At 54.1% G+C, this 14,159-nt stretch overlaps 1 protein-coding gene across 11 annotated transcripts in view; it reads right to left on the bottom strand.

Moving 5' to 3' along the window:
* Positions 1–4,735: 4,735 nt before the first annotated feature.
* MRAS (muscle RAS oncogene homolog) overlaps positions 4,736–14,159 on the bottom strand; it is a 58,673-nt gene continuing 49,249 nt past the window's right edge. For 6 of the 11 annotated variants that reach the window (XM_070493395.1, XM_044754380.2, XM_070493396.1 and 3 more), the window contains 3 exons: positions 13,927–14,026; positions 9,451–9,530; positions 4,736–8,090 (listed from right to left, as the gene is read on the bottom strand). In XM_070493395.1, the coding sequence (XP_070349496.1) occupies positions 7,991–8,090; positions 9,451–9,530; positions 13,927–14,026 (280 nt within the window). In that variant the 3' untranslated portion in view covers positions 4,736–7,990. Of the gene's footprint in view, positions 8,091–9,450; positions 9,531–10,499; positions 10,816–13,926; positions 14,027–14,159 lie in introns of those variants that run through there. The other 5 variants (XM_044754379.2, XM_044754377.2, XM_044754378.2 and 2 more) reach the window with 2 other exon arrangements.

The following is a 14,159-nucleotide window of genomic DNA, read 5'->3' as shown; positions in this document are numbered from 1 at the left end:
ACCCCAGACCCATTGCACCAGATTCTCTGGGGCCTGGCCTGGGCCCTGAGTTTTTCTCCCCAAGCTGCCGAAGTGACTTGGATCCTAAGATGCAGCCCCTTCAGGAGCCGCTGGTCTAGGCGGTTACAGGTTCGAGATGATGGCCCGGACTTCCAGTGCCTTTGCTACAGGCTCACGTCTCTCCTCTGCCCCGATTCCCAGCCGGGCTCCCACCCCAGTGGTGGGTTGCCGAGTCATCCCGGGGCTGTCACAGCGTCCTGAATTTCCTCTCCCCCTGTGCCGGTTCTGGCCCAGGGTGTTGGGGGCCTGAGCAGCAGGTGGTGCTGACTACGGTGGGGGAGGGGCTGGGTGAGTCATGTGTGGGTCACGCTTAGTCACGAGGGGGAACTGGGAGAAGAAGGGCGGCCGGCCCCCTCCCTCAGGATGTTGTGGGGGCGAGTTCAGGGATGTGTCAACCAGTGAAGAATTTTGTCAGAGTTTCTTAGAAGAGTAGGTGGGTCTTTGCTCCTTTCATTTCCTCTTCCTACTCTCAGTAGCCATGAAACTACCAGAAGGGCCGGGAGTCAGAGAAGCAGGGTCAGCGGCCAGTTCATTTTTCACTGGGTAACACACAGTGAGAATCGGATAAAGGGTGATCGTCTCCCCAGAAAATGCATGTAGACCCACAATTTTGCGTATGATTTGGGAGGGCGGTCAGCCACTCCTCTGTCACCCCATGGAGCCCAGGTTAATACCCCTATACTGGGGTGCCTGGGTTCCAAGCCTGGAGGGACCCCGTTGATCCGCTGCAGGAAGGAGAGGGGAGGGACCTGGGCTCTCAGCCTGGAGAGCCAGCTGCTGCGCTGCAGATGAGAACAAAACAGGCTGCCACTTACCTTCACGTGGCAGGGATTTTTATTTTGACCTGCATGCATGAATTCAGTGGTTCTCCAACTTTAGGGAGCATCAGCATCTGCTGGAGGGCTTGTTAAAACACACATTCCTGCGCCTCCCCTCAGAATTTCTGACTCAGTAGGTCTGAGATGGGGCCATTTGCATTTCTAACAAGGTGATGCTGAAGTGGCTGGTCTGGGGCCCACACTTTGAGAACCATGTATCCAATTATTTTACCTCTGCTCGTCAGCCCAGGTGCCAGGCTCAGGACTGACTAGGAAGCGGGGTTTGGGTCAGAGTTAATGGTTTACCGCATCATCGCCAGGATGCACATTCTCCTGAAAGCATCCATCAGTTCTTGGCTCAAGATGAACTCAGCTTTGTTTTTTTGTTTGAAGTTTCACATTAGCATGATAATGAGCTGTTTGGCACGATGTTGGAGCCCAGCAAAGTGAAAGTTCCAGGCGGCGAGAGTGTCCGCAGCTTGCATAGAATGTCCCACCTCTGGAGAACACAGAGCCTGTAAACTCTCAGCTCGGATTCTTTACATTGAACACAGTTGTCCACATTTTAAGAAGAATGCTGGAGTGTTTGAGAGGCAAACCAGGAGCCCACATGCCTTTGGGTAAAGACTTCCCATAACTAAGGGCACCACATGCAGGCTGTGGGGTGCGTCTGAGCTGACTGCCTTGCCAGGCAGAATTGTGCAGCTGCTACAGGCAGAGGAGCAAACTCCACAGGCCAAGATGAATGCCGAGGAGGCCTCCTCTGGTGGGATGTGGCTGACCTGGGTCCTGAGGCACAGTGAGTCCAGGGCTGGATTTCAATCTGATGCTGAGTTGAAGTTCTAAGGTGTGATACTCAAGCTTCACTGTGTCCATGAATCATCTCGTTAAAATGCAGATTCTGATCGAGTAGTTCAAGGCAGAGCCCAAGAGTCTGCATTTCCAACAAGCTTCTGGGTGATATCGATGCACATCTGTGCCACCTGGGAACTTTCATCCAGTGCCTCTTCAGAAATGTGTAGAGATGGAGATGGAGTTTATTTTAAATAGTCCTGGAATGGACCAGGGAACCTGGTGCATGCTTTAGAAAGTGAAACCTTTTATCTTCAAAAGAGATGGAATTAGCGGGCCCAATATGTGACTGAAATTTTCACGAGTCAGTGAGCATGCTCCTCGTCTACTGGGTGCAGGTTTATGAGAGCCCCTCCTCAGCTCCCCCAGGTCGAGGATTCCTCTTAATGCACAGATCTTAATGGTTCATCATTCCCATTAAGCTGTGAACCCTGTGACATGGTGACTGGATTTTAACGTCCTCTGTTGTCCTGATGTGGGCTCAGTGAGCCATCAGTATTTGTTGCCTGAATGAATATATTTGACTTCCCTCTCTTGTGGGTAACAAATATCGGCCCATTACTAGGTGTTCAGTGGCATTGTCCACTCTGACATGTCTTAAAAATGAGATGGGGGAGCCATTGGGGAGGGAAGGTTTGAACAGAGTGGAGATATAATTTGACTTCCATTTTCCCAAAATTTCTGTGGTGGTTGTATTGAGAATACAATTGAGAAGTGCAGGAGGACAAGAGTGAAGCAGGCATGAGTGATGGCGACTTGGGCTAGAATGGTAGCAGTGGAGGGGAGGAGAAATGGGCGGGTTCTCGATACATTCTGCAGGTAGAGTCAGCAGGATTTGCTGACAGATTGGATGTGAGGTGTGAGAGAAAGAGGAATTAAGGACAACTCCGATGCTTTTGGCCTGAGCCACTGGAAGCGTAGACTGCCATCAACTGAGCTGGGGAAGGCTAGGGGTGAAGCAGGCAGCGAGGTGAAGGTCAGGAACTCAGTTTGGGACACAGGAACTTTGAGACACTCTACTTGAGTACATCCAAGTGGAGGTGTCAGGTAGGCAGTTGGGAATATGAGTGGGATTTGGAAGTTTCGAGCTAGAGACAGACCTTTGGGAGTCGCCAGCACATGAAAGGCACTGAAGTCTCGAGATTGGATGAGATCACCAGGAGAGTGAGTTCAGGACAGAAGAGGCCCCAGGGCTGGGCTCTGGGTGTTCCAAAGTTAACAAGTTAGGTGGAAGAGGAGGAACCAGCAAAGGGGAATAGAGAATGATCATGTGGAGGGAGGAAAACCAAGAGATAGCAGCATCCTAGAAGCCAGTGGAAGCAAGTTTAACAAGGAAGAGGGGGTGAGCAACTGTCAATGCTGCAAGAAGACCAATGAGAAGATCACATGAGAAGACTGAGACCAACCACTGATTTTAGTGAGACGGAAGCCATTGGTGACCGTGAGAGAAAGGTGGTAGTGGCACAGTGGTGGCTGAAAGCCTGTGTGGAGCAGTTTAAAGAGAAAGGAATGAGAGGAATTCATGACAGTGAGGATAGAGAACTCTTTTAAGATGGCTTCCTGCAAAAGACAGCAGAGAAGCAAGTGGTATCTGGCAGAGGAGGTGGGTCAAAGGTTTTGTTCCTGTTTAAGATGGGAAAGATCCAGAAGAGAGAGAACTGATGATGCAGAAGAGAGAGGGGTGAAGTGCGGGAGCAAGGTCCTGGCTGTGTTCTAGAGCGCAAGAGAAGGGACCAGCTTTAGCCAGCAGCATGGATGGTTCATCCGTAGCAGCCAGGAAGGCAGAGTAGGTGGGTGCAGAGGCTGGTGGGTGAGGAGAGGCGGAGGAAGGAGTCTGTGGAAATTCTGTTCGGCTGGCTTCAACTTTCTCAGTAAAGGAGGACGCATCAAGTGAGAGAGATTTGACACACATAGAGGAGAAGGTGATGTGAAGATGGAGAAGAGAGAGGTCTGGAGACGCTGGCCTTGAAGACTGGAGTGATGTGGCCATGGATTGCCAGCAGCTGGAAGAGGCACGGGGCGGATTCTGCTCTAGAGCCTCTGGAGGGAGCACAGCCCTGCCGACACCGTGACGTCAGCCCAATGTTACTGAATTTGGACTTCTGGACTCGAGAACTGAGAGAGAACAAACTTCTGTTTTAAGCCACTAGGTTTGTGGTAATTTTTAAAACAGCATCAGGAAACGAATACAGACTCAAGGAGAACTGGTTGTCAGAAGACCCCCTGCCTGTTCCCCACCGTATGCCTAGTGCATGGTGGAGCCCAACAAGTATGTGTGGAATGAATGAAGGGGCAGCAGCCAGGCCTGAGTGGCCACCCCCACCCCTCCCTGCGGTCTGGCCTTCTCTGCTGCCAGCCCAGGGGGTGTGACAAGTACCCTCTAGCTCCTGGGTTTACATGTTTTAGCTATTGTCACCCAAAAAAGTACCAAGAGAGAGATTAGGCCTCTATTCCCTGGAAAAAGGGACCCTGAGAGGCTCAGCTTGGTCAAGTACCCAGCAGGTTCCATCAACAGAGAAATAAAATCACACTGTACCAGGACTATAGTCCTGTGGATGGGGGCGGGGGCAGCTCCCCTGAGAAGCAGCATCGGACCACCCAATAGGTGTCCTTTACAAAGAGCACCGTTTCTGGGCTCCTGACCACGAGCTCCCAGATGGAGCTTTAGCCCTCGGTCTACTCCGCAGGTGCCCACTGCTGTCCCGTTCACAGGCGGGACACTGACAATTAAAGCAGATCACTTGCTCAAAGGCACATAAAGGTCGGCGGCAGAGCCCGAATCCAGGGCTGCCTGACATCCAGAGGCTGTGTCTAAACGCTGTGCTCACCGACCTTCCTCCTCCAATCCGCACAGAAAGGAGACGCCCCTCGGCCCCCAGCCATCTCCTCCTTACTTAGGTTTGCTCCGTAAGAGGGGGCGTTCTGGGCCCGACACCGACAACTCACAATGGTCTCGGGCAAACTTTAGGACCATCTGAATGAGAGGAAATAGGACAGACACGCGCTCCTCTGCTTTTCTTTATTAATGAGTGGAGATACACAAAGACTTAATAAAAAGTTACATAAAAGGCTCAAGCATCCTCGAGATCTTCAGGCATCACTCTCCCTTCACGACAATGGCCACCTGCTAATACTGTGTAACAGAAGCTGGGCGCTCGCAGGCGCTCAGTAATTCAAGTATCTTTCATTCGGAAGAAGCCCAATATGGGATTTTGTAATCCAATGGGCTGCTAACGGAGGGCACCTGTCTGTGGCTCTGGATTCACTGTACCACGTCTGAGGGGCCTCTGGGTAGAGCTGCTGTGTGCTAGTGGGTCGTGTCTCCTGGCACAGTGAGACAGGCCACACTAGGCTACTAGGCACTCTCCACAGCAAGCGCCGCAAGAAAGTAGAGGGCAAAGTCCTAAGAGAAACCATCCAAGCGTCCCCTGTGTGGCAAAGTACAGGGGAAGTCAGTGGCCATAGCCCCAGGCTGTGGGGGTGGGAAGGATGGCTGGGATTGCCTGCTGGGGAGAAAAAGAGCCCTCTATGGGGGTGGGGGGTGTCAGAACTGTAGAAGGAAATCTGAGAGTACACTGTGGCAAGGGTATGGAGTGAGGGGGTTTCAGGAAGGGTATGCTCCAGCAGATATGATGGTAGCACTATTCAGGTGGTCTGAGAAAACAGTGGGAACAGCAAGATGTCACCAAAGACACAAGTCCCAGTGGGATCCTCAGTCATGGAGTAGCGTGGCCAAATGGTTTCCCAGACCAACCCTGCCAGGTGACCATGGAGAAGACATACTGGGGACGCCCCAGGAAACATCCCACTCTGGCCTATCTAGAAGCTGTCACTGCCACAAGGGCCCATGGTCCTCTAAAACACAAGGAACTGGCTTTTAAAAGTGTTATTCACCCATCTCACCTATGGTGAAAACGATGTCATGGAGATGAAGGCTGACTGTTGCCTCAACAGCAGAGGCTGCGGAAGGCCACCTGGACTATGGAGTTACGCTGTGGGTTGAGTGCAGGGCAGATGCCCTGGCAGATGGGGCCAGGGGTGGGGCAGATGCACTGCCCTGCTTGGGGGGACCAGAAGTGGTTGGAAGGCCTCTGTCTGGTTACCTTCATGGTTAGGGGCTTTGTTCCAGGTCATCTGATCTGCTTCTAAGAGACTCCCCACACAGTGCTCTCAGGGAGTGGCAGCCTCCACAGTGGGTAGGGGTGTGTGGTGGTGGTCCGTGTGTGGCAGAAGTTCTCTGGCTGTGGACACTCCCCTGTGTGCAGGGCTTCTTGTCCTACTCACCACTCCCTTGACACGAAGCAGCTCCATCCTTATGTCCTCCGGCCTGCCTTGCCTCTTCCTCGGCTCTGGTCTATAGCTGCCATCACACTGCATGTGGGGCTGCTGGGGACATGGCTCAGAGGAGCAGAGGGGCTGAAACAGCCCTGTCCTGTTAATGTTTGAAATGCCCATTAACATGACAGGATCTTGGGAAGCTCTGAAGTGCCTGACCTAGAATGTTCTTTGATATCCTTCCTTTTAGAGTCAGAAAAAAGGGCCATTTAGCCAAAGAAGTTTGATTTCCAACTAACAGAAGTCCCACCTGTCTCCTTCTGCAGCAGCATCGCTCTTCGGCTGGGCTCCTCAGTGCTGGCGAGCTTGCTGAGGTAGGAACCCAGCACAGGCCCAGAACGGGAGAAGGATCAGGGGTCCCGATGTCCAGCTGGGTGCTCACTGTCCTGGGAGTTCTTTCTCCAAACAGTGGCCAGGCCACCTGCTGAGGGATGTTCTACTTTGCCTAGTGACCTGGTTTGTAACATAAGGAAAATAAGGCCACTAGCCGTGCCACCTCATCTTTTGACCTTCTCTCAGGGGTGCGCTATTGTTCTTGCTGCCCCTCCAGCCCCACCCTGGCTGGAAAATTCTAGCCTTAGGTTCATACCAGCAGCACCTGAGAGGGAGGTGGGCATCATGAGGGAGCTGGGGGACTGTCCCCTTGCAGAAACAAGTGTATGGGAGCCATGTCAGTGCCCCAACCTTCCTTTCTCCTCCAATTATATATTATAGTTAAGATCCAAGAGGTTCAGAGAAGTGTGCGCTAGAAGGGCAACCTATTAGTCAGTTGGTAAATGCTCAAGGGGTTTGCACATTGACTGGGCGTGAGAAGTGGTAGCTGATTGACTCCAAGGGAAGATGGCTTCAGGTCTCGCTGCTGTCTTAGTGCTAACAGGATTGGATCACTTGTGGTTAAGGTTCAGCATGAACTAGAGTTTGCTGGATGGCGTCCACACTAGCTTACTTCGATGTGGAGACACATCCACGCCCATGTCCGTGTGTTTGTGTCAGAGGCACCAGGCAGCCCAGGTGATGAGAGAGCAGGGAGAGATGGGCCTGAGGAAGCCCTTACATGGCCGTGGAGAACTCAGAATTGAGCCCACACCTCTGAAAAATAAAGGAACGCTTCGGCAAAGCCAACCAGCTTGCTTTAGTTTACACGTTTCCAGGATGATGAAAACCCCCGTTAGATGGGACATCGTGCCAGCCTCTGCCCTCAGCAAAATAGAATCCTGTTTCCTAAGAGCTGCATCCTCATCCACGGGAAGACCCTCTAGGTGAACACGTCTCTTCTCTCCAGTTTACAGGCCGTGAGCAGCTCTGCTTCTCCCGAGGCCTCCAGCTCCGGTCCCCATTGACTTCCAGTCTCTCCCTCAGCCCACTTCCACGTTGAGTTGAGTTTTGGCACTGCTGGAAAAACTCAGTCAAAACAACAACAACAATATTCCAGACATGAGATCAGAGAGGTCTGCTGAAGATGTGAAACTTCACCAGGCAGTGGGCACAGACCCTTTTAATAAAATAATAATCACTAAAATAATTTAAAAATCTACAAAAGACACCCAAGCTCAGACACTGTGGCCGGGGGCGGGGGAAGCTTGTTCATGGCTTGTTCTGGACTCTGGACGTGGGTAAGACTTCCACATGGAACCGACACGATGTAGTTCAAAGAAACAACACAGCCACCAAGGGGGGGACCGGGTGGGATCACCACGGGGGGCTCAGGTGCTGCTTCTGTGGAGTGTCACTTCCTTGTCCCTTGTCAGACGGGAAAGCCTCTGCCCTTTCGGCAAAGCCAGCCCCGAGCTCCTCCCTTCCTCCCTCCCTGTGCCGAGTCCTCGGGCCAAGGGTCTGGTTAGAAATGGTTTTCAGTGCGGTTAGGCAGTGGAGGGGTCCCGAGGGCTGGCCAGTTCACAGTCACTGTGCCCAGGGCCTCAGGCCCGTCACAATATCATGCACTGCAGTTTGTGGGTGCCAGTGGCCCGGTCTCCCCGCCATTTGGTTTTCTTCTTCTTCTTCTGGCTTTTTTCCGGGATCTGTTGCCTTTTGAGACAATGGAAGGCAGAAAAATAAAGTCAGAATGGGCTGTGCTTCTCCCAGCCCCCCTCCCTGCCCCTGCGTCTGCAGCTCTGGGCACGGGGCGGGCGGGGGCATGCTGCTCTCCTAGACACCGGAGGAGGGGCTGGCCGGGTATCCTCTCTGAGGCAAGGAAAGGGGGAGGGCGAGAGGGCAGGGAAAAACCGGTCATTCACAGAAGAGAAATCCTGACATCAGGCTGTGGCCACATTTATTTAAGTCGTAAGCTATGTTATGCTACATAGTGTTGGCCTCTATTTCCGTGTTTCATATTTTAGATCAAATAACAGGTCAACTGAGTACAAAAGCATTTTACATGTTGTCTGTGAATGTTTCTCATGTCTAAAACCTGCCCTTGGAATTACAGGTCTGTAACCAAGACTTTGCAACCTCCCAGCGGTGGCACATCCTAACTGGAGGCAAAGTGCCCACGTGACAATCACTTCAGGAGTGCCGAACGCCGGCTAAGCACACGCCCATGCCGGGAATGAGGAGAGGAGGAGGCTGTGGAGCGTGTGCGTGTGTGCCCTGGGGGCCGGGGCGGGGGGGCGGGGGGGGGGAGGCGTGGGTCAGGTCACAAAGGTCGGGTCAGAACCTATATGTGGTTTCACCACCACCCAGTGGCCCTGGAGGTCAGCAGCCTAAGGCAACACACTCAGCGCTGGGTGTTTGCGAACTGCTGGGTGGGCTGCTCTGAATGTTGGAGATTTTGGAAACGGGAAAGGTGGTGACAGGGAGACGGGCCAGGAGGCTGTTCCAGTCACCTGAGCACGAGGTGATCAAGGTTCAGACCCTGACCATGCAAAGGAACATCCCGGGGCTGTGGCCTGGGATTTCTGACCAGCCTGGAGACTGACCGCAGTGGGGGCTGGAAAGGAGAGACACATGCGCCGTGGGAATCAGTGTGGGCTGTTCAAGTGGATGTCAAAGGGCGCTCTGACAGCAGGGCGGGGAAGGGGGGGCTGGACCTGCTTTTCCCCGTGTTGACGGCTGCGGTGTTGGGAAAGCACGGGGGGTGAGGGGGATGGGGGCGCTGCCCCCAGGGAGCCTGCGCTGCAGGACCAGGGGAGGCTGGAGAGGGGGCTGGGCTGCGCTTGGGCAGGAAGGCGCTTCTGTGTAGCTGGTGTGCTGGCTTCACCCACAGGTAGCGGGGAGGGCAAAGGTCAGTGGAGGGCAGGACGATATGGATGGAGGTAGAGAAATCCAAACCAGCCCAGAGCCACCACCTCTGCCTGGGAACAAGGAGCGTGTGTCCCTGCAACTCCCAGCGCCTGTCCTGCTGCAGAGACCATTTTGGGCAGGGGGGCGGTGGGGGGGGCCGGCTCACCTAATGACTCTAACAAGGTCATGGAAGGCTTTGTCGACGTTGAGAGGTGGGTCCTTGGCACTGGTTTCTATGTACGGAATCTGAAAGGCAAAGCTCAGCTGGGTAAGAGCAGCACTGAGCTCCACAGAGCCCCGTCCCCAAATGCCACGCCCAGGGGGCCGTGTGCTTTAAAGCTCCCCAGGACCCTGGCTCCTCAGCCTCCAGCCCGTCGGCGGCTTCTTGCTCTCTAAGGTTGGAAAGTTTTCCTGACAGCTTTTCCAATCTCTCTTGTTCTCTAGTCACAGAGATATTTAATAGCTCCCTAAAAATAGAACAGAAATGATCTTTTTATACACTTGAAGACTAAAGACTGTTTCATTTATCAAACTAAAATACGTGCTGCTTCTCTTCACTTTTCGTTCCAAGGTCTATCTCTCGACCTTGGGGTGATGCTTCCCCTCCTCCCTGGCCCTCCAGAGGGACTCGGGTGGGAAAGGCTGTGGCGAGGCCATGCCATGGGCAGCACTTGCATGCTGGCGACCCCTGGCCGGTCTGTGCCTCCGACCCCCAAAACAAGCCTGCCTGGCCCAGCTCTTGTTTGCTCTGCACCTCTGAGCCTGGGAGTTGAGCCATGTGTACGGAAGGCTCGTGTCTGCACGTTTAATGCTGTGGAATCATCGCCTGGCTAGAAGGCAGCTGTACGTTGGGAGACGTGGAAGATGATCCTGCAGGATGGGTTGCAAGGGCCCCGTCTACACCAAGGCTTGGGCTGGCACAGGGAGGAGAAGGAAGGCTCCATGGGGTCAGGACACAGTCCTGAGCGCTCGTCCTCTCCTGTAACAGGGACCCCACAAAGGCAGGAAGGGCTCGCTCCCCCACACACACACTGGTGGAGACAGTGGAGTTCACACAACACGCAGGGCCTCCCCAGGGGAGGTGGAGGTAAGCCATCTGGGAGGAGACTGGAGAATTTGGGTATTTTCCGTAACTTTTTCCTGATTACAAGATAAAGCCGTTTCATTATAATACATTTGAAAAAGAAAAGCACAGTGAAGACAATAAAAACAGTCGACTTTAAATGTCTGGGGAGCTGGGTTATTATTTAGAGGAGCATGTTGTAAACCATTGCCCAGAACTCATAATAAAGTCAGTGTCTTCCCACTGATGGATTCTCATCACGGCAGATCAGATGTTCACACGCTGCTGTGGCTTCAAGCAGGGTCTTGTTGCAGCTGACCAGACACCCACGGCAGAGCACAAAGGGCATGCGTGGCTCAGACCCCTGAACCAGTCATTCACAAATATCCGAGCCTTGGATAACACGGAAAGGAAACCGCCCTCCGCTGTAGGCGGTCCCACTGTGGGCTGTTCCACTGAGACTGTGGGCTGTTTAACCAAGATGAGTGTGAGCTGTTTGGCCTCCCAGGTCTCTATATCCTGACCTCGCTTAATCCTCACGTTAACCCTCAGGGTGTAAGCAAGTATCTCCATTTTGCAGCTGGGGAAACTGAGCTCAGAGTAGTGACATACTCGCCCAAGGCCACACAGCAGCCAGCAGAGAATCAAGATTTGAACCGGATTCCACCTCCTGCCTGGCCTCCCCCAGGACAGGTGGGGGTGCCGAGGTCAGCTTTGGAGGCTCTCCCAGGTGAGGCAGGTGCCTGGGAGTGCCCAGCAGCTGGAGTCCTCTGAGACCCTGTGAGGCGGGGACAACGCTCTTCCCTGTGCGAGCCGGGAAGGGAAGCGGGCAGGCACCTGTAGCTGCGGCTGGGACCTACCTGGAGCCCCTTCGCATCCCATAATCCTGCCAGCTCAGTCTGTCCCAGCTTTCAGGGGCCTCAGCCCCCTGCTGCTGGCCGTCCCACTGCGTCACTTAGAAGTACACTGCAATATCCCCTGGGTCCCCAGACACCCTCCACCTTCCTTCTGGGGGTCCTGCCTCTGCCACTGAAGAAACGCTGATGTGCATTATCTGGGTCCCTAGAATTCCAGGATTTCAGCAGCAACAAGACTTTAACCAGGGGAAAACCTGCAATAAAATGGCTAGGAAACGGGCTAGGAAATGCCAGCTTCCTGCATCAGGTCAGGGTGACCTGCCCCGGTCAGCTAAGAGGAACTTGCCGTACAAGCTCTAAAATTAGGATAGTAGCTCATGGAGTCATTTGTCAAATGATAAGGGAGGCAGCAGCATTCACTGTAGTAGAAACGTAGGCTGAGAGACAGGGGCCCTGGGTTCTGGGGGGATGGGGACACTATTCACCAGCTGGGAGGCCCCTGGAACTCACTCACCCTCCTGTGTCTCATTCCCTTTGATCTGCAGAATGGGATACTGCTACCCCTTGCAGTATCCTCACCCCCCCCAGGGCTGCTGGGAGGGACACGAGAAGGCGTTGTGACAGCCCTTAGCACACCCTTTCAGGCAGGGTGTCTGGGACCTGGGAGGACGTGGGCACTCTCCACGAAGCCTGCATCCAACGTTAAACCCGGCGGTCAGTCCCCAGCCCTCACCCAGACACTTCCGGGCAGCACCTGTCTTGGTGATCTCGATCACTCCCTCCTCCTTGAGGCATTTTCTTTACTTGGCTCCCATGACACCCCATTCTGGTCCTCGCATATCACTGACCCCTCAGTCCCTTTGGCTGCACCCCCTCATCTCCCCACCCTCACAACACTGAAGGGTCCCCGGCCTCACTCCCAAACTCCTTCCCTATCTATCCTCACTCCCTCGGGTTTGATGGCTTTAAAGTCTATCTCTGTGTTACCAATTTCCGATGCTACCGCCAGACGGGTCTATCTGGCTGCTGTCTGACGTCTCCACTTGATTATCCACTCAGCTCCTCAAACTAAAGACGTCAAAAGCCGGGCCCCTCGCCTTCCCCACACACTTACTGCCACGGTCTCCCCAGCCCGCTGACTGTCACTGCAGTCTTCTGAAAGTCGCTCCTGCCCCAAACCTTGGAGTCATCCTCACTTCCCTCCTCTTTCTCTCACCCCACATCCAATCTGTGAACCAATCCTGCTGGCTCTCTTAGGAACAGACCCAGAACCCAAGCATGGCGCCACCTCCACAGGCACCCCGCTGGTCCAGGTCAGCCTGCACCTGGGTTATCGTCACAGCCCCTGACTGGCCTCCTGCTCCGCCCTGGCCCCTACAGACCATTCTTAACATGGCCACCAGACAGAAGCTGTGTAGCCCTAAGTCTCACCACATCCGTCACTCCTCGCTCCAAACCCTCCAGTGGTTTCCCTTCTCACTCTTGGTAAAACCCCATAATGTGTTAAACCACCTCCGACCTCATAGCTGCCACTCACCCCTGCTGCTGCTCTGGCCATACTGGCTCCTTGCTGTTCCTCAAACTCCCACCTCAGGGCCTTTGCACTGATTATTCCCTCTGCTGGCACATTCTTTCCCCAGATATCTACATGGTTTATTCCTTCTGCTCCATGAGTCCTCACTGGCATGACCCTTCCCCGCAGGTCTTCCCTGACCACCCTAGTTGGAAAAGCAGCCCCCCATTTCCACATTCTCTACCCCCTTCCCTGATTTACTTTTTCCTGCAGCACATGTCACCTTCTGACAGACTCTAATTTGCTTTGTTTATTGTCTGTCTCCTGTCACTAGAAGTCAGCAGCACGAGGCAGGGAGTGTTGTCTCCCAGGGCCGAGGACTGTTGAATGAATATGTGAATGAACTCAGAGGGCAGAGACAAGCAGAACTGATGCGCAGTGGGCCCCTCCCTCTACTCACGCAGCGGGGCCCACCAGGCAGAGGGAAGGTGCGACTGTGCAGCGCTCCCAGCAGGCCGGGTGGACCTCCACACAACTGACCAGTGAGGCCAGGGGCCCGGGCTGCGCCAGTGTGGGGAGGGCTGGGAAGAAGCCCGTGACCCCACCCAGCACCATCCAGAGGGCAAAGGGGCATCACAGTGAACTGAAAAAAAGCTAGGATTTCTGCTGATAGTCACTGGGCGGCCTGGGCAAACCTCGGTCTGACCCATTGTAAGATGGGATAATTACACCACCCACCTCAGCGTGTGGCTGTGAGGAGTAAATGCTCCCCCTGCACAATGCCTGGCACGGAGCAGGGCTCAGTGAATGGTGGCCGATGCTGAGGAGGCTGAGCATAATCAGGCAGCTGGCTTAGAGAAGGCGACAGAAGCCAATGTCTGCACAGCCCACGAGGAATCTGCCATGTCAGGGGCCAGGAGGTGGCCTGAACGCCACGGCTTGCAGGCCACTGTGAAGGTACCTGGCCCTCATGTCAGAGCCTCTACTGACTGATGAGAGGGTGCTTTCTCTCTGGTCTGTTGTCTTGTTTCACAAAAGATCCCACATCCCACATGGCCTGCTAGGCCTCTCTGTGGAGTCTAGCCCGCTCCCTAGTAGGCCCAGGTGCTAATCTGCAGACCAGGACTGCAGGAGTGACGGCTATCGACTCTAACATCCCCTGACCCTCCAACACACACGCACACACAAATACACACACACACAACCTACATTGTGTTTGGTCGCCATTTCTTTTCCTTGCTCCCTGGTGATTTTCCTCAAGTGCATCAGATCGACCTTGTTGGCCACGAGGATCATCGGGAACGACTCCCTGAGGAATGAAGGAACAGCAGCTCATGAGGTTTCGCTGCCCCCACACTGGTGAAGGCCATGCAACCACAACACAGGCATGGGACAGCCCACATCACCTCCCCAGTCAGCCCGGAGCTGACTTACAGGCCCTT

This window comes from Equus asinus, chromosome 21 (assembly GCF_041296235.1).
Source record: "Equus asinus isolate D_3611 breed Donkey chromosome 21, EquAss-T2T_v2, whole genome shotgun sequence".
Taxonomy (NCBI): Eukaryota; Metazoa; Chordata; class Mammalia; order Perissodactyla; family Equidae; genus Equus; species Equus asinus.
The sequence above is the reverse complement of the archived record's forward strand: the minus strand, read 5'-3'. Positions and strand labels throughout refer to the sequence as shown.